Below are 17,680 nucleotides of genomic sequence, written 5' to 3' on the forward strand. Positions count from 1 at the left end.
CTGGTTGGCCCACTAAGACCCTCTGATTTCTTTTGATGATTAAGTATGTTATTCAAGATCTGATTTTCTAAGTTGCCCATAAGGTATTAGATCAAAAAGTGAAAAGGAAGGAAGAGAGTTGAAGAAACAGAAAGGAAGATGTACGTCCGCCAGGTCCAGGCTCTGTCCTTAGCAAAGGGCATCTTCTCTCCCCTCATCTCCATTACCTGGGGGGGTAAACCTCCGCCACAGCCGGGGTGGAGCATCCCATGAAGAAGAGGGGGCAACAGAGGATCATGGAGATGATGATGATGGTGGCAGCCACACGGGGAATGGTTTGCAGAGAGAAAACAAAGCGCTTCATGAGGATCCCTCCACACAGCATCCCCAAGGCCGCAGCGGGCAGGTTTATAGCACCTGTGGAGAGACAGGAGCTGGTCTGCGTGCGCAGGCCTGGGAGGTGCGTGGGCACAGACGCCGAGCTGGACCACGGAGAAGGGGCACGACAACATGTTCCTGAGAGAACATTTAGTATGCTCCGCTGCAATAATGATACCTGATATTTATTGAGCATTTACTATTTTCCAAGTACATCTACAGAGTTATCTTGACATAGATGATTTCCCTGCCTGTGCAGAAAATAAAGAGAAAAGTAAGGCTTTTGCAGCCAGAAGGATGTGGGTTGAATGTGCATTGATTAAGTGCCTGTCATTACCTGACCCCTTATTGCATCCTCACTGTGATCATGCAGGGTTAGCAAGGCACTGGTGGTGCCCCCTGCCTCATGTGCTAGACAGAGGTCAAAGGCTCGAGGGGTAAGGTCACAGCCAACGGCCACACTAGAGGTCGGGGGTCATGCCCTGACCATCTTGTCATATCCATGTGGTCAAGCTCATCTGTGGATTGGGCCCAGTAATTCACTTGGGTACTAGATGAGACCACATCAATGCTTCTCAACCTCAGTTGCAAAAACCCCCAATGATGTGTCCCACCCAGAGACTCTGCTTTCATTGGTGGAGGGTGGGGCCTGGGCATCTGTATTTTTTAAAGCTCTCCAGAAGAGTCTAAAGTACAGCCAGGGGTGAGAATCACTGGGCCACAGACTCCTTGCCCAAGCAATGTATTCAAGTCCTTGAGAAGAGGGAACAGAACCAGGAGGCATTTTACCTAATTTCAAATTCAATCCTCTCTCTTTCCTCTGTTGCCCCTGATGACATTAGGGCTTTGGGGAGGCTGTCAAGCTTCCAGCTCCTCTAATGGGGAGGAAAGCAGCTCCTAGCTTCTGCCCATTCCTGCCTGGAATAATAGAAGCCCCAGAAATCTGCCAAGAACATTCTAGATTTCCAACTAGGAAAAATGTCCCTAAAATTCTTTCCCCCGGGCAAGTCCTCCTCTGTCTCCCATCTGTGTTCAGTCTGCCCTCGCTCGTCCCTGGATGGGCAGCAGAAGGTTCCCAGTCGCTCCCTCCAGTTTCTGCAGCACCCCTAGGACTCACCGATGAGGAAGTTGGCATAGGCTGCGGAGGTGCCATACTGCTTCTCCAGGAACTTGTTGAGGAATGTGGAGAGGCCAGCGATGACCGAGGAGAAGGTGCACTGAGCCAGGACCACCAGCATGAAGAGTGGGTTCATCAGGAGCTTCAGGAAGATGCGGGGAAACCCTGCAAACAGGTGGCCGTCAGGGGCCAGGTCTTTGAGGGTGGCAGTCATCATGGGGTACTGTGAGACTGGCTACTGCCCTTCCTTCTCCTTCCTCAGGGCAGAATCTGAGGCACCACGGTGTTCAGTGGGCAGTCCAGGGACACACAGCCACCCGGCCCCCCACTCAACATGTTTATGGGCTAAAGGAAAAGAGAATGTGCCTGGAAAAATCAGGTGGAGGGTGGCTAGAAATAAGACTAACAGTGGGAACATTGTCCTCACATGCTAGCCACCTCCACGAGAAGGCAGGAGAGAGAAGAACACAGGGGCCAAATTATCAGGGTGGGGTTGACTCTGTTTGAATTTGAGTCACTTGGAACACACAAAGAAGCAGTCACCAGGACCCCTGGAAGAATTCTCTCTGAGAGATGGACCAATTATAGACCACCTGCTCTTATTGCCCGTTACCACACGCAGCGATGGGTTTGGGTACCCCCTGATTCTCTCCCTTCCCAAAGCCAGCCCACTCAGGGCTCTTTCGGGCTTATCAGTTACGTTTAATGAAATCCACCAGGGAGCCTCTTGGCTTGACCTCCTTCATCTTCCTTGCCTCATCAGTGATGGCAGACCTCTGGAGGAAGCAAAAGAGGTAAGTGTTAATAGCCTAGGCTCCCTGCGGCCGCCTTTCTTATGCCCTTGACCCTTCTGGTCTCAGTGACTCAGGACTGGGCAGCAGTGAGCTGCCCCAGTGGTGAGTAGCGAGGTGTCCAAAGACTGCTCTCTTGAAGCCAACACCACCCGCATGTCAGAGAGCCTGGTGCTTTGGCTGCTGACTAGAACTCACACATACTGATGCCTCCCAAGATACTTCTGGGCACATTATTTCAGGTCTAACTTTCCCATGGCTGATGCCAAAAGGTGTCTGACTGGATCTCACCCCTTGCGTGTCTGTGATGGCTACACTTCTTCCTCGTCCTCGGATTTCAGGGGCCTCTGGCTTCTGGGACACTCTAGTCTAGAATGACCTCTGTTTCCAGCTCTCTCTTTCTCCTCTATGGAGTCTCTGCTTCCTTCTCGGCTCAAAGTTGAGTCTCACTCAAGGCTCTGTCTGGCCCTTTGCTGCACTTTCCATGAATAACGCCTCAGTGAACTCTCAGTCTCTTCTGAACTTGTCAGCTGCAGCTCTGAACCACCCGAGCTCTGACACTGTCAAGATCCTCCAGAGGAACCCATAGCCAGGCACAGAAGCTCCCATTCACTGAGCACTTTCTCCATGTTGGGCACGGTGCCTAGCGTTCCACATGCATTGTCTCATTCCTTACAACCTCCTTCCGAGATATATACTCTATCTCCAGCATTTTAAAGGAGAGGAAACTTAGGGACAAAGAAACTTGCCTAAGATCACTCATCTAGTTTACAAGTAGCAGAACTGTATTCAAACTCAGGTTTGCTTGACCCCCAAACCCCTATGATGTATTGCCAAACTCTTTAATTTTCCCTCAAGACAAGCCCAGACTCTCCTACCCCATCCCTCCTCCCATCGCTGGGCCGAGATCTCACGTACCTTGTTGCTGAACATCTAGCTCTGTCTCTGACTCAAAACTCTGGCGCTAACTGTGGCCCTTCTTCTCCTCGAATCCGGCTCACTGCTGAGTCCTTCTCGGCACCCTCTCCAAGAATGTCTGTCCCAGCCCTTGCCTCAGCTGTCGCTGCCCTGGCCCTCAGCTGCATTCTGCATCTCTACTCTGGCCTCTTCTGATTTCCAGCCTTCCCTCCTTCCTGACTCCCCAACCTCAGCCTAGCTGCCATGCTGCCACCTGAGTGCGTGGTCACCCTGTCACCGCAGTACCCCAGAACTTCATGGGATCAGAACGAGTTTTAGACCTGTCAGCCTAACATCAAAGCCTCCATGCAGACTTCTCTTCACTGTTTTCCGTTCTCATCCTTCCCTGATTTCTTTCCCCAACAGATACGACTGGAAGATGTGTGGAAGGTCAGTCTGCTCAAAATATACTCTGCTCTCAGCCCACCCCACACTCTTCAGCACTAGGACCCCCTCACTCAGTGCTTCAGGCTCAGGCACAGGAGGCCCCATGAAATGCAGAAGCCAACTGTGCCAGGTCACATTTTTGGCTTTTATTGGATCTTCACTTTTTCTCCCAACTTAAATGAACTCAGTGTTTATGGAACTACATTCCCTGGATGCTAACATGAAAAGGGAGCACTGATGAGACACCATCTTTTGGAAATTCACCAGCTCTCTCACTTCTCCAAGCCTCTGAGAAGTCCTGCATCAGGAGACTCGTGTAGATTTCACCCAGAGTTTGCTTAACTTGCTGCAGCTTCTCAGCTCTGTTTATTTTCTATGTTTACCTCCCTTTCTTAAACCTCTATAGGTAGAGTCACAGGCTCTCAGAACCTTACCTCCACTTCTCTGGACATTGTGCGAGGAAAGAAGAAAAAGGGGAAAGAGGTGAGAACCAAGAAAGCAGAGGAAATGATCAGGCCCAGCCACCAGGCTCCAATCCATCGTGGGTCTCCAGGGCTCAAGTTAACTAAGGCTGAAGAGAAAGCAAAGGACACAAATGTTTGTTGGATGAATGCATAATCTTACCTTATAAGAAAGAGACTCTCTGATCAGGGGGACATTCTCCCCTTGATGGAGAAGAGTTAAAGCCATGAGCTAGAACCTTGGTCAAGACGACATTCCCTATCCAGGCCATTCTGGTCTCCCCAGGGAATAGAGGCCATGGTGCATGAAGCAGAGCACCAGAGAATCCCTGGGCTGAAGAGATCAGAACCTTGGCCTCACCTTATTTTATTCCCAATCTTTGATAATGACTCTCTCAAAGCTTCCCATGGGTTAGACACTAGACCACATATTTACATCTATTATCCTGCTGGGTTCTCCAAACAGGTCTATGAGGTAGAAGCTATGTCCATTCACCTCCAACCAATCAGGAAATAGGATCATAGAGGTTAACCTTGTCTTTATCCAAGGTTAAGGCTAGTAAGCGCCATTTTATTGGTCAGTTTTAAGCCTACGCCTTCCTAGTACCCAAATCTGCACTCTTAACCACTGAATGCTACTGCCTCCCAACTGTATTGATCCCTAAGAAAGGAAGCCTCTACTCATTAGGAGCCCGAGGAAACAACCATCAACAGATTGGGCTGCCTGGTCTACGAAGGAGATGCTTTCTCCTAGCGAGTCTCTCATTGGCATCTAGGAGTCTGCCATTGTGTTTCTCTTTGTAAAGAAACTACATGGGCAGGCAGGGAGGAAGAAAGCAGCAGAATGGCCCTTAGCCAAACAGTGACAGGCATCCCTGGGTACTGTTCCCGGTGGACTGGAAGCTCAGTTAATAGTCTCTTTGGGCAACTAAGAGGTAGTTGCCCAAAGAGACTATTAACTGAGCTTAATAGTTGTCAATGCAGGAAGTGCCATGACAGGGCAAAGATGACTTGACCCTGGGACAGAAATCTCCCCCTGGCTTTCCCCTTTTGTTTGAAGTACAGACAGATGACACGGTGCAGATGACATTATGGTCTGATGTCTTGGGGACAGGAGTCTGTGGGTTCTGGCAGCACGGTTAGGTTTAACACCTGCTCAAACTCTTTGTGAGATGGGTAGGCTCTGATCTGTGTGCCAGGCACAGGTAGGGGTGTTATGCCTGAGGATCTGCCTCAGATTTGCCTTCAAGCCACAACTTCTGGCTGATGGGAATGGTTTTTAATACCACCACCAGGATGGGCAGTGGTGGTGGCCCACTGAAAACTTCCTGAGGGCGGAAAGTGTATTTTCTTTTGCAGCATACCCCTCAGAGCATCTAGCACGGCCCCTGCTGAGAGGAGGTGCTCGGTGTCTGCTTCTGGCTTTCTGAGGGACTTCACTGAGGAGTGAGCAAGGTGGCAGTGAGCCTTTGCAGCTGAAGCTTTCATTCTCTGCCCTGACTTGCTGGGGGATAGGGGCGGCTGCTTCACGGAACTGGTGATGGGATGGGAGTCCCCGCACACACTCACCTGTGTCCACCCTGCCGTAGTCCACAAAGACCCGCAGCATGGCAGAGCCCAGCAGGTACCCGAAGGCCGGCCCAAACACGGAGATGGCAAATAAGATGGCTGGAAAGAGGAGCAGGGAAAGGAGGCTGAGGGGGATCGAGAGGGTGTGGTGGCCCTGGGCTCCTTCCCTAGCTGAGGGATTCCTGAGTTGTCACCCCATCTGTCTCCAGACTCTGACAAGTCTATACTGGTGGCATTTCCCACAGAAAAGCCCAGAACAACTCAAGATCCTAAGATGTGCAGAACTAAAGCTGTTTCTCCTCCAGCAAGCTGTCAGAGAGATCTACTTGCCAGGAAGGAAACGGCCTCCCCAGCATTTAAAGATGCCAGTCTGGGGCTGTGTAGGTGGGTGAAGCTCCCTGTGGGGACAATGTTGATGGCCCTGTCAGGGTCCTGGGGGGCCACAGAGCCAGTGAGTGTAATATGTCCAGTCTGAGGTGTGAGCCCTGAAGATGCTCAGTGTGGCTTATTCTAAGGGAAGGATGTGGGCAGTCAGATAATTACCTGCCATTTACTTTGCTTGTGCCTATCTGAGGCCAAGCCATCCCTAAGCGGATGGCTCAGGAGGACATGTGTGCCCTGGTCTGTGCCTAGAGAACAGGACAGTCCCAGTAGCTACCGCTGGTCAAGCAGCTCTCCCGTGCCCTGCACAGGGCTAAGTGGTTACATACATGACCTCACTGCTAGCCTCACTCTGCAGGTGAGGAGCCTGGGGCACTGGGGCTCAGTTATTCGCCCAAGATCTAGCAGCTGGTAGGTAATAGAGCTGGCCTTCAGCTCAGGTCTGTCTGATCTGCAAACCTCTGCCCTCATTTGCTGTGTTGTGGGGCAAAGAGGGTTAGATCTTGATTCAGCCTCTCAGGGCCTGAGCAGGTGTCACATCAGGACCCAGAGAGGACTCCCTCTCTGCAGCCCTCTTCAAGCCTGTGACTCACAGATGTACAGGGGCGAGTTGTTGGGCTCCGAGAAGTCATCCACGTAGGAGATCCCAAATGGCTGAATGGGCACTGTCCCGATGCCTGCCAGCAGCTGCGCGACCACCATGAGACCCCACATGCTGCTGGTCTCCTTCCGGGTGTCCTGGGCGGAGCTGTGGCACTTACTGGGGGGCAGGTCCTGCCAATGCTTCCGACAGAGATCAGCTTGAAAGAGGCTGCTGTTCCCTGCAATGAAAGTGCACGCTGGTCACCACCACCGTGGTCTCCTGGTTCTATCAGCTGGCCTCCGAACCCGGCCTTTCTCCCAGGCCTTTTGGGAGTGAATCTAGAAACAAAGGTGAGAGAAAGGTGAGAGGTCGGGCTCCCTTCTACAGGAGCAGCCCTTCTCAGATGGAAAAGGTCTCTTACGCGCATGAGAACCCATTCTTTCTTCTCTATGGGTTTAGGCAGGGAGCTGGGCGTGCAGGGATCAATACCTTTATTTCTGGAGGAGAGGGTCACCCAGCTGAAAAACGGGGGATGCAGGATCAAAACCCAAGCTTGTTGGCCTTCAGCGCCCTGTGCTCAGCCTCAGGCTTGGATCTCTAGAATATGGTTCTCTTTAGTAGGACCGAGGTCATTCTGTCCTACAGAAGACAGTGACATCTCTGGCCTTGGATTCGTCTCTCCTGGGCCATGACTTACAGAGTCCTCCCTCATGGAGGAACACTGTATCACACCAGAAAGCCTACTGCCAAAGGCATTTAACGTCCTTATGAAACGTGAGCAGCTCCCAGGAATCATAGAACTTGAGAAATTGGAAAGGACTTTGAGATACCTCTAGTGCAACTCCTGTTGTTACAGATGGGGAGCTGAGGCTGCACTCGAAGGAGCCAGACTGCACCTTGACACCCCTCTGTGAGGGTCCCAGAGACTCTCCATGAGGCCTGTGGGCACCGTGCTGCCAGTGGAAACCACTGGCATCATTGATCTCACTCTGTGGGTTTGTTCAATTAGCACTAATAGGATTCAGTTTAATTCTTATTCGTAGTGCTCCCAGAGAGGGTATAGCCCCGAGCAAGAGGGGGCCCAAAATCCCAGAGAGAGGAAAACTGAGGGCTGTGAACTAGGTCTGCCCCTCACAGAGGACTCTTCCCAGTGCTGCTGAGCTCAGGGCTGCCCTGGATGGTGGGGCCACAGAGGAGCCTGCCCTCCTCCTGGTCCTCTCCCTTGCCCCAGGCACACACGCTTCGTCCAGCCCGGCCCCACTGTCACCTGTCCTCTATACTAGTGTTTGTGTAGGACAAGTTGGAAAACTGCTGGCCTAGAGGGTTCCCCCACTGACCAGGGAGGCCTGTTCCAGGAAAAGCGAAGGGGGCCAAGATGTCGGTTTGGTCAAGGTCATCCAGACCTGACCCCAGCTATGTGCAGAGAATGGAACACCCAGGAGAGCGACCAGTCCCTGGACTTTGTTTAGTGTCCCCATGTACCTTCCTCCTCTCATCCCATAGCCATTATCCTACTTTCAATGTAGAATTCAAGTAGAGAGTGGTCCAACCTCATGGTGAAAGAAGAGACAGCATCTTAGAATTAGGGTGGGGATATAGCCTCATTAGCATGGAAGGACAGCTGTGACATCCTGTAGGTTTAAAAAAATAACTAGTGGTTTGGAGAAGAGTCCGATCCCTAATTTAGAGGACTTATGGGGACTAATTGAATATGCAGAGAAAAATTTGGGAAGACTGGCTCCCTCCGGGTCATAGGATTGTGGTGATCTTTGTATGTGTGTTTGCCTCTGTATTTCCTAATTTTTCTATAATGAACACAAGATAATTTTGAAATAAAGCAACAGTAAGAGCTTTTAAATTAAAAACATTTTCATGAATAAATACAGCCAAAATTTAACAATGTCTCTCTCAGTTTTTGTGTCTTTGTTCCATTACCATCGCCCTTCTTTCTGGCCTAGGCCCTAGGCCTGCAAAGGTTTGCATTACACCAGGGCTGTGTTTCTCTGTCCACCCCTCTCCCACACCTCCTCTCCTCTGTGGGGTGTTGAGCCTTTCTCCAATTTACAGCTTATACTGTAGCAACCCCAGTTCCAGTGCCAGGATTTTCAAACTTCCATTTATTGTACCAGCAGACACTGCTGAGGCTGTGACGTACATTGTCTCCCGCTTACAGAGGTTACTGATCTACCTAAGTGGCTGGTTTGGGGCAGAGCTGGCATTAGAACACGCATGTGATTGACTCAAAGTCCACACTGAAGTCAAGTCTGAAATGGCAGCTGGGAAAAGACACAATATACATTTTGCGGGGATGGAGGATCTGGGCCTGGGGAGATTCCCCTATCCCTAGCTACAATCAAAGGCATGGGCTGTCTGTGCTTGGTAGGTGGCTGGGACCTTACACCTACTTCCTCCCAGCAGAGGTGTCCTAGCTGCCAGGAGCGGTGCTGAAATCTGAGACAATGAGATGAAACAAGCACAGCAGAGGGAATCAAAAAATTGGTTTTAGTGAAATAAGCCAGACACGGAAAGATGAATACTGTATGATCTCACTTACATGTGGAATCTAAAATAGTCAAACTCACGCAAGCAACGAATGGAATGGTGATTGCCAAGGGCTGGGGGGGAGGGGAAATGAGGAGGTAATGGTCAAAGGCTATAAAGTTTCAGGAATGCAAAGTAAATAAGTCCTGGAGATCTACTTTATAGCATAGTGCCTACAGCTAACGATATTGCATCATATACTTAAAATTTGCTAAGAGGATAGATCTTATGTTAACTGTTCTTTACCCCCCTCACACACATACATACCCACTACACACACACAGTAAAAAGGGGTGGGAGGAAATTTTGGGGGGTAATAGATATGTCTATTGATGGTGGTGATGGTTTCAGGGGTATATACTTATCCCCAAGCTCATTGAATTGTATGAATTAAATATGTATAGTTTTTGACATACGAATCATACCTCAATAAAGTAGTTTAAAAAGAAAAGAAAAAAACTGGTTTTGGTCCTAGGTAGCTATGTGAACTTGAGCAAGTTTCTAAATCTTTCTGAGCCTCAGTTTCCCTTGAGGTGGAGACCATAAGTTGGCGGCTGGATAGGAAAACTCCCTATGGGTAACTAAGGAGCTGGAAGGCTGTGGTTCCAGAAGAGGGTGCAGGCATGAAAAGCAGGACCCTGCCAGTCGGTCAGCAGGTCTGACGGCTATGCCTGCCCTCTTGAAGGAAGGCTGGTGGGGCTCAGTAATGCTGCAAGGGTCTAATTCTCAGGGCAGTCACAAAACTTCCACCAATACTGACTCGTGTCCAACACCCAGAAATCGGGGTGTGGTGCTGGCCAACTCATGTGGATTCCCTTGTCATGGGCAGGCGAGGCCAGCAGGTATTGGAAGGGCTAGACTAGGAATCTGGGACTTGGGTTCTAGTACTGAATCATGACTCCCTATATCAATGACCTTGACTTTAAAAGACCTCAGAGGAGTCCAGCGAAAGGTTAGCACTGCAGAGGGTGGGAAGCTGCTGGAGGGCCTGGCAAGCGGAGTGTCATCCTCACTGCTCACTCCTGGCCCTCAGTGTGGCAGCCACACGAGATATACTGGGAAGATGAGTGTTTACATGCTGTGGGCTGTGCTAGTCTTTAGAAAAAGTGACGAGTGAGTACCAACATCAAATGGGCGTGTTCAGGAATGAAGGCCGAGCAGGCTGCCAGGCCTGTTAAACCCCGCTGACCCACACTGCTAACTGACTAAATACAGCTGTGCAGTCACTCGAACAGATCGGCACATGCTTCTCTGCTCACTTCCCTGGGCCAACTTTGTCTGAGCTGAGCTATTTCTAAAGAACCCATAAATACAAGGGCTGTTACCAAGTTTTCAAATGTCATTTCTTTTCAGAAGACTTAAATAAATTTTGAGTATATTTGGAATATACTTAAATGAGAAAAGTTTAAAGTTCCCTAAAACCGTGGGCTGTTGTCACTTGCAAATGTACTTGGTCGAGCCGCCTGTCTGTCTCGTCTGTCTAGGTGTGACAGCACCTTCCTCTTGCATGTTGTCTTGCAGGCTATGGCAGAGCTAGGTCTATGTTAGGCATAAGAGTGGTTTAAAGATCATCTGAAGACAAAAAGTAGAGCAAAGAATTAGCCCCCGTCCCCAGTTCAGCCATTTAAGGACCATACCCAAGACTGTCAGTTGCCATGTGGACCATGCCTGCTTCATTGGGGAAAAAGCTTTGATGCTGAGCTCTGAAAAGACAACTGGACCACATTTTGTTCATTCTCAGTTGTTCAGTTATTTGGTCAATAGTGACTGTAGGCAGGCGCTCTGCGGGGGTAGGACACATGGAAGTGACTGAGACAGGCACAGGTGCTGCCCTTATGAACATTTTGGTCTACTGTGGTACACAGATCATCCAAGAAGCAGCCACAATATTGCCTGGTCCAATCAAAACCACAATGAGATATCACTTCACACCCATCAGGATGGTTATTACCAAAAAACAGAACACAAGTGTTGGGTAAGATGTGGAGAAATTAGAACCATTGTACATTGCTGGTAGCAATGTAAAATGGTGCAGCCACTGTGGAAAACAGTATGGCAGTTCCTCAGAAAAATTAAAAAGTAGACTTACCGTATGATCCAGCATTTACACTTCTGGGCATATGCCCGAAAGAATTGAAAGCAGAGACTCGAGCAGATATTTGTGCACCAGTGTTCACAGCAGGATTGTTCACAATAGGCAAAAGATGGGAACAACCCAAATATCCACCAACAAACAAATGAATAAACCAAATATGATATATACATACAATGAAATATTGTTGAGCCTTAAAAAGGAAGGCAATTATGACATCTGCTACATACAAAGTAGATGAACCTTGAAGACATTACACTAATTGAAATAAGCCAGACACAAAAGTACAAACACTGCATGATTCCACTTATATGAGAATAGACAAATTCATAGAGACAGAAAGTAGAATGGAGGTTTCTGGTGGAGGGGGTGGGTGGTGTGGAGTGAGGAGTTAGTATTTAATGGGTACAGTTTCAGTTGGGAAAGATGAAGTTCTAGAGATGGCCAGTGAGGACAGTTGTACAACAGTGTGAATGTACTTAATGTCACTGAACTGTACACTTAAAATGATTAAAATGGTAAATTTCATGTTATGTATATTTTATCACAATTTAAATAACAGCTGGTACACACTGAGTTGGGAGAGGACAGGGTGTCAGGGAGTACATGGGAGAGGCAGCGACCCAGTGTTGCTGGGAGGAGGATTTGGGAAAAGATTCCTGGAGGAAATGGCCTTGGAGCTGAGAATAATCAATGGAAGTAGACAGAAGATCTGTGTTGAGGAGGAGAGAGGAACAGCATGAGGAGGGACTCGGAGGTGTGGGAACACCCTCCACAACACAAAATGAGGCTCAGTGTGGTTGGCGTGCAGTACAACCGGGTGAGGCATGGCCCCTCCTGGAGGGCCTGCATGTCCTGGGAAGGGGCCTGGATTGTATCCTAAGGATGACAGTGAAGATTATGGCGGGAGGCAGTACAGTAAATACACTGGAGAGATTAAGACTAGTTTTCAAGGTCCGTGTGCAAGGAATAGAATTGACCCAGTCAAGAGACGTTTCAGTGGTAAAACAGGTGAGGCTACGCATTGCATGAGCAGCCGGGAGCGCTGGCCAGCTCACCGTCCGTGTGGATGGTGATGCAGAGTCCAGAGGGTTGTATGTAAGGTGATGTGTGTTTAATACTCACAAGGCCAGGCTTGTCCTAGGAGAATGGGCGATTGAGAATCAAAGGAGCAAAGAATAAGTGTTGCTTTGAAGACTTCTAGTTCTTGATTTTGCTGATTCTCATTACTAAATTCACAGAACACTGTTGCTGGCTTGGCTGGCTAAATTATTTTTTGTGGGACACTTAATGGTCATCAAACATTGTGAAAATGTCAACTGAAGCTTTTTAAGTCTTTACATAGCATGTTTAGGGTACACCGATGCCACAAAAACTCTCATGAAATTTCACCTGATGAAGGATCCAGGAGGCCAGTCTTTCTGGGGATTGTTTAACTGTCGATTTACTTTTAAAATGTCAGATTACATGTCAGAAACTGCCTTTATTAAAAAAGTGTATTTTAAAAAATAATCAATTGGCCCCAATTCAATTCAAGTCTACTGAGTTTCTCTTTGGCTATTCTGTGTTCCAGATTGACTCAAGGTCTCCCAACTAACTCTTTTCCATGCGCCAGCCTGAATGGGGCCACATCCATCCCAGATCAGGCTCTGACATTGTGAAAGGGAAAGAACAGTTAAATCTACCTGCAGAGGGCATGCTCGATGTGAGGACAGCTACAAGCCTAACTTGGAGATATTGCGGGTTCGGTTCAAGATCATTGCAATGAAGTGAGCATGGCAATAAAGCTAACTGTAATCTTTTTGCCAGTGGGGGGTTTTGCCTTTGATTAGCAAAAAAAAAAAAAAAAAAAAAGCAACATCTCTGAAGCTCAATAAAGCAAAGTGCAATGAAACAAGTTATGCCTGTATTTATGTCAGAGAGGCTTCCCAAGAACTCATGCCTGGGACTCCTGCAGCGGGTGGCCATGGTCAGCTTACTCTGACAAGAGCAGAGTTTTCTAGAATTTGGACCACTAATGAGGCTCTTCTCTTAAAAATAAGAGGACAGAGAAAAGTGAGTCCAAGGGCTGGAAACAAGGTAAGGAAAAGACCTGTGTTGGGAGCATTTGGCAGAATTAGGGGGCTCGGCTTTCTTTGCTCCAATCCAGCCCTCTCCTCCCTAAAGCTGATTCCTTAGCTTCCTTCAGGAGCAGCCTCTCCCCATTTCTCAGCCAAGGCCCGGTACCCAGTTACTCTCTCCATTGACTTATGGAAGCACATCGCCCTTCTCCTCCAACCTGACCTTGCCATTGTGTCAAATCCCATGGTAAGGTCAGAGAAATGCCCAGCTATTCCAGCCAGCACAGATTCCGAAGGCCGCCTGCCCACTCAAGGCCGCCTGCCTCCATCTTGGAGCAGCTTGGGAAAGGGAGGGAGGGGAGTTTATTTATCAGCTGGATGTCAGTCTGTTTCTCATGTTCCCCAAGGAAGATTTTTGGAAAGCTCAAGTTTATCAGAGCACGTCCTCCTCCACCCCCCAACACACACACAAGACACCAGAGGTCTGGCTGTGCCAGTTTTCACAAGGCTGTAAAATTCTAACTAGAAACAGGCTGGGACCTCTTTCCTCCTCCAGCACCACCCTAGCTGCACGTGAGTCAACTCTCTGACTCATCATTCCACAATTTAAATATGCAGAAATCCAGTTCTAATTTCTGGACCCCTCGGCAGATTCTAATTTCTGGACCCCTGAAAATTAAGGGACTCTGTGCAGGAAGCTTTGTTTCCCTAGAATGGAACCCATGGAGATGCAGCAGATCTGGGCAGACCACAGTCTGGCCACACCACCGTTCAGGGACACACGTTCCAGGTGTGGCCAGGCTGAGACTGGCTAGAAGGCTGTCAAGGGCATAATAAAACGCCTCGGCACAAAGTTTCAGAGCTGGGGCTGAGAGAGGACCGAAGAAGGGTCAAGCAACACAGGAAGGCCATGGCAAGCTGGGCTTCCCTTCGATCAGCCATTCTCGTTATTCTGGTAGAGAAACAGGAGGGCAGAAGAGAGTTCTTCGAGCCACAGTTCTTGAGAACCACCCGTTACCTCCCCGCTCAGAAGGGGAAATGGCTCGTGGGTGAGTAGGGCCAAATGAGGAGGAGGTTAACAAAACCCACACCTATGGCAACAATAGGGAAAGGTGGGGGTGCTTCCAGAGAATTTTCTGGAAGCATGGCCAAGGTGCCAAGCCCTTGGGCTATCAGCAAACTCCTGGAACCTCATTCAGAATGTTCTACTCTGAAGGACCTATTTCCTCATCTCTCTAAATTCGGCCGCTCCACAGTTTTTCCAGAAACTCTGGCAACTCCCACCAGCATGCCTGGAACAGGCTGTCCCAAACTTACTCATGATTTGAGATCTCAAAGTTGTTTGTAAAGTGGGTGTTTGGCACATCAGAAGCGGAGCTCCCAGTGATGTTCACCAAGCCTTACTAATCCATAATGCTCCTATAATAATATGTGTTCCATTCCAACTAGACTAAGCCTCCACTTACAAAATAATTTCTATGGGCATATGCATTCTGAGTTTCATTTTGAGAAAGTAAGATAACATAATTTTCTGTAGCAGCAGAAACCAACAGAGTCGGAATTGACAGCCTGGGTCACCTCATGGGGCTATGGAAGGAATTTACATTTTGAAGCCAAAAAGACCAGGTTCACATCTTGGTTCTACTGCTCACTGAACCTCAGTGTCTTAATCTCCAAAACAGATATGATAATATCTACTTTGCAATATTCTTAATAAGATGAAAAATAATGAGTATATTATAGCTTGGGTCATAGTGATTATACAATAAGATCAATTTTCATCCAAACAGGCCAGAAATTTTGAGAAATTTAAGTGAATAAGGGAGATGGCAGAACTCTGGAGATGGGCAATAAAGTCCAAGTTTTTAAGAACTTGGGGACTGGGTCTAGAAACTAGAGGCAAGGAAGATCAGTGCTGGCCACCAGCAATGGACGGATTGGAATAAATGAGTTCTGGGGCAAGTGGGTTGCTGGGAAGGGTTCACATCTGCACAGACAAAGAGTGAGCTGGGGGTGACAGCGGAAGGAGAGAGTTCCTTTGCTCCGCTCTCAAGACTGACTTTCCAAGACTATTTCTGAGGCTGACATGGAACACGCCATCCCGCACTGGCACCCTGGCACTGGAGGTGGCCATGAGGAAAATGCCTATCTGTACTGAACAGTTCACGTGACCAATGAGCCAGGTATGAGAGGAAAAGTCCACCGTACACAGCACAATAAGGCTGGGTGTGACACTAATGGCAATGGGCTTCCTCACCCACACCCTGGCCCTGCACACGTGCCTGCACCCTGAGGAATTGCCAGCAGGCCAGAGAAGGAGGCATCACCTCTTCAGTACACCACCCAAACTGTTACTTAGTGGACAGAAGGGAAGGAAGACATACCTGAGTGAGCAGGATATGGCTCAGAGCCATAATATTTGAAAGATGTGTGCTTAACTCGCACACCCCCCCCCCAATTGGGAGTGAAGCAGAACTTATTGTTCACAGATTTATTCAATAGGCTGATGAGACGCTCTTTGAAGAAAGAAAAAGCAATTAGCTGAGCCAACATGAGTTCATCAAGAGCCATTCATACCAAACCAACCTCATTTCCTTTGTTAAGGGGGCTCCCAGACCAGCAGGAAGCCATAACTCGGTGTTACTTGGCTGGAGGAAGCCTTTTGACAAAGCTTGTCATGATATCCTAGTAGACATGATGCGGACACGTGGCTGGAGAGTCCTCAGGGAGAACCGGCTCAAAGCGTGCCAGTCAGGAGTTGATGGGCCAGTGTGAGCTGGAAGGCGATGGCCCAAACTGTGTGCCACTCAACGCTGTTGTCACAGACTTGGGTGAAAGCAGGGAATAGCTGACTAATTTGTGAATGACACAAATGACATGAAGCTGGGAAGAATGACTAATAAGACAGTCCGAAAGCTGAAAATTCCAAATTAGACCTAAGGCTGTAAGAAGGGGCTCCAACCAAAGAGAAGGAATCTAATGGAGCCGGTTTGGGCTGCTGTACCAACGTGTCACAGAATGTGTGGTTTCTAAACCACAGAAATCTATTTCTCACAGTTCTGCAGGCTGGAAGTACAAGATTAGGGTGCCAGTGTGGTCGGATTCCGGTGAGAGCCTCTAGTGAGTGGCGGACTGCCAATTTCTTTTTGTATCCTCACACAGGAAGAGAGTCATTTGGTTCTCTGGCCTCTTATAAAGGCACTAATCTCATTCACCAAATGACCTCTCCAAGGTGTCACCTCAAAATACCATCATGTTGGTCCTGACTTCTCTTTGCTGTTTTTCCCCTTTTTAGATCTCTGAGCCTCATATCCTCTCTGATGGTGGCCAATCCAAACTCTGAATCCTGATAAGTCCTTTTGTTCTTGAGAGAAAAAAACCTGCTCCAGCTGCTCTCCCGTCTCCTGATAGGTAGCTAACTGCCCAAATGTGTCTGGTGGTTCGCATTTCAAGCCCTTGGACCACAGGAAGTGTCTGGGCCTAGAGAGCAGCCTCAGCTCTACCAAGTGTGACAAGGAGACCAGAAAGCTCCTCCCTGTGTCTCCTAGGAATGCCTCTGGGCTCTGGGAGCCCAAGGCCTCTTGCAGGAGAGAGGGGTCAATGGTTTCTTCAAGCCAATTTTCCAGAAGGACAGGGGTCTGCCCCGTGTTTCTGTGGGGCTATCCTCCAATCTCTGATAGTTTTCCTGGGTGCCTAAAGCCACTGAAATAGTAATTAGCCTTCCTTTTCCATCCTGGGTTCTGACTCTCTCAAGGAGACCCTCCCCACTGCCGTAGGTAGTCCCAACACACACAGTCTGCTGGGGGTCCCAGAGAAGTGACTCTCTCCAGGGGATAAGGACTCAGGATACAGCTTGTTGCCTAAGCCTCCCTTTCCCCACCAGACCCCAAGCAGGCCTGCCATCCCAGCTTCGCTCCTGAGAAAGGGGGATGACTAAACTAGCGTGGAGGAGGAGCCGTGCTCACGTCTCTGCTCAGGCCTTAGCTGGAGACCTAGGAGGAGAAGGGGACATGTTTCCAGGCCGGCCAAGCGGCAATTGTGACTTGCCCACAAAACATGCTAAGAAAGGCTAACGGGGAGTCAGCTACTCTCAAATCATAACTGCTGGGCCTTTAAAGAGGCCATTGCTATGGAGATGACCAGTTCTCCTACAGAGCCCCAGCTCCTTCCCGGGCCTCTCCCTGATGTTCAACACAGCAGCCTAGTGCTTTCTATCATTTCTCCACGTTGGTTTCTATGCTTTCCCACACTATATATTAAAAAAATATTCAACATCACACCTCTTTCTTTAGGCTTCGTTGGGCTCATCTGTTCGAGGCGATTTTTCTCTCGGTTGACTTAATAGCACCCGTGTTTTGTGATTCCTCCCACTCCTTGTTGTTTT

The 17,680-nt window shown here is 48.8% G+C and overlaps 1 protein-coding gene across 3 annotated transcripts in view; it reads right to left on the reverse strand.

The window, feature by feature from the left end:
• Positions 1 to 17,680, reverse strand: part of SLCO2A1 (solute carrier organic anion transporter family member 2A1) — a 79,559-nt gene that overhangs the window by 12,940 nt on the left and 48,939 nt on the right. For all 3 annotated transcript variants that reach the window (XM_039837178.1, XM_039837179.1, XM_039837180.1), the window contains exons 4-9: positions 6,614 to 6,841; positions 5,640 to 5,738; positions 4,044 to 4,180; positions 2,175 to 2,250; positions 1,475 to 1,639; positions 207 to 396 (exon numbers count right to left, since the gene is read on the reverse strand). In XM_039837178.1, coding sequence (XP_039693112.1) covers positions 207 to 396; positions 1,475 to 1,639; positions 2,175 to 2,250; positions 4,044 to 4,180; positions 5,640 to 5,738; positions 6,614 to 6,841 — 895 coding nt within the window. The remainder of the gene's footprint in view (positions 1 to 206; positions 397 to 1,474; positions 1,640 to 2,174; positions 2,251 to 4,043; positions 4,181 to 5,639; positions 5,739 to 6,613; positions 6,842 to 17,680) is intronic.

Source organism: Pteropus medius, unplaced genomic scaffold (assembly GCF_902729225.1).
Source record: "Pteropus medius unplaced genomic scaffold, Ma_sr-lr_union100, whole genome shotgun sequence".
Lineage (NCBI taxonomy): Eukaryota > Metazoa > Chordata > Mammalia > Chiroptera > Pteropodidae > Pteropus > Pteropus medius.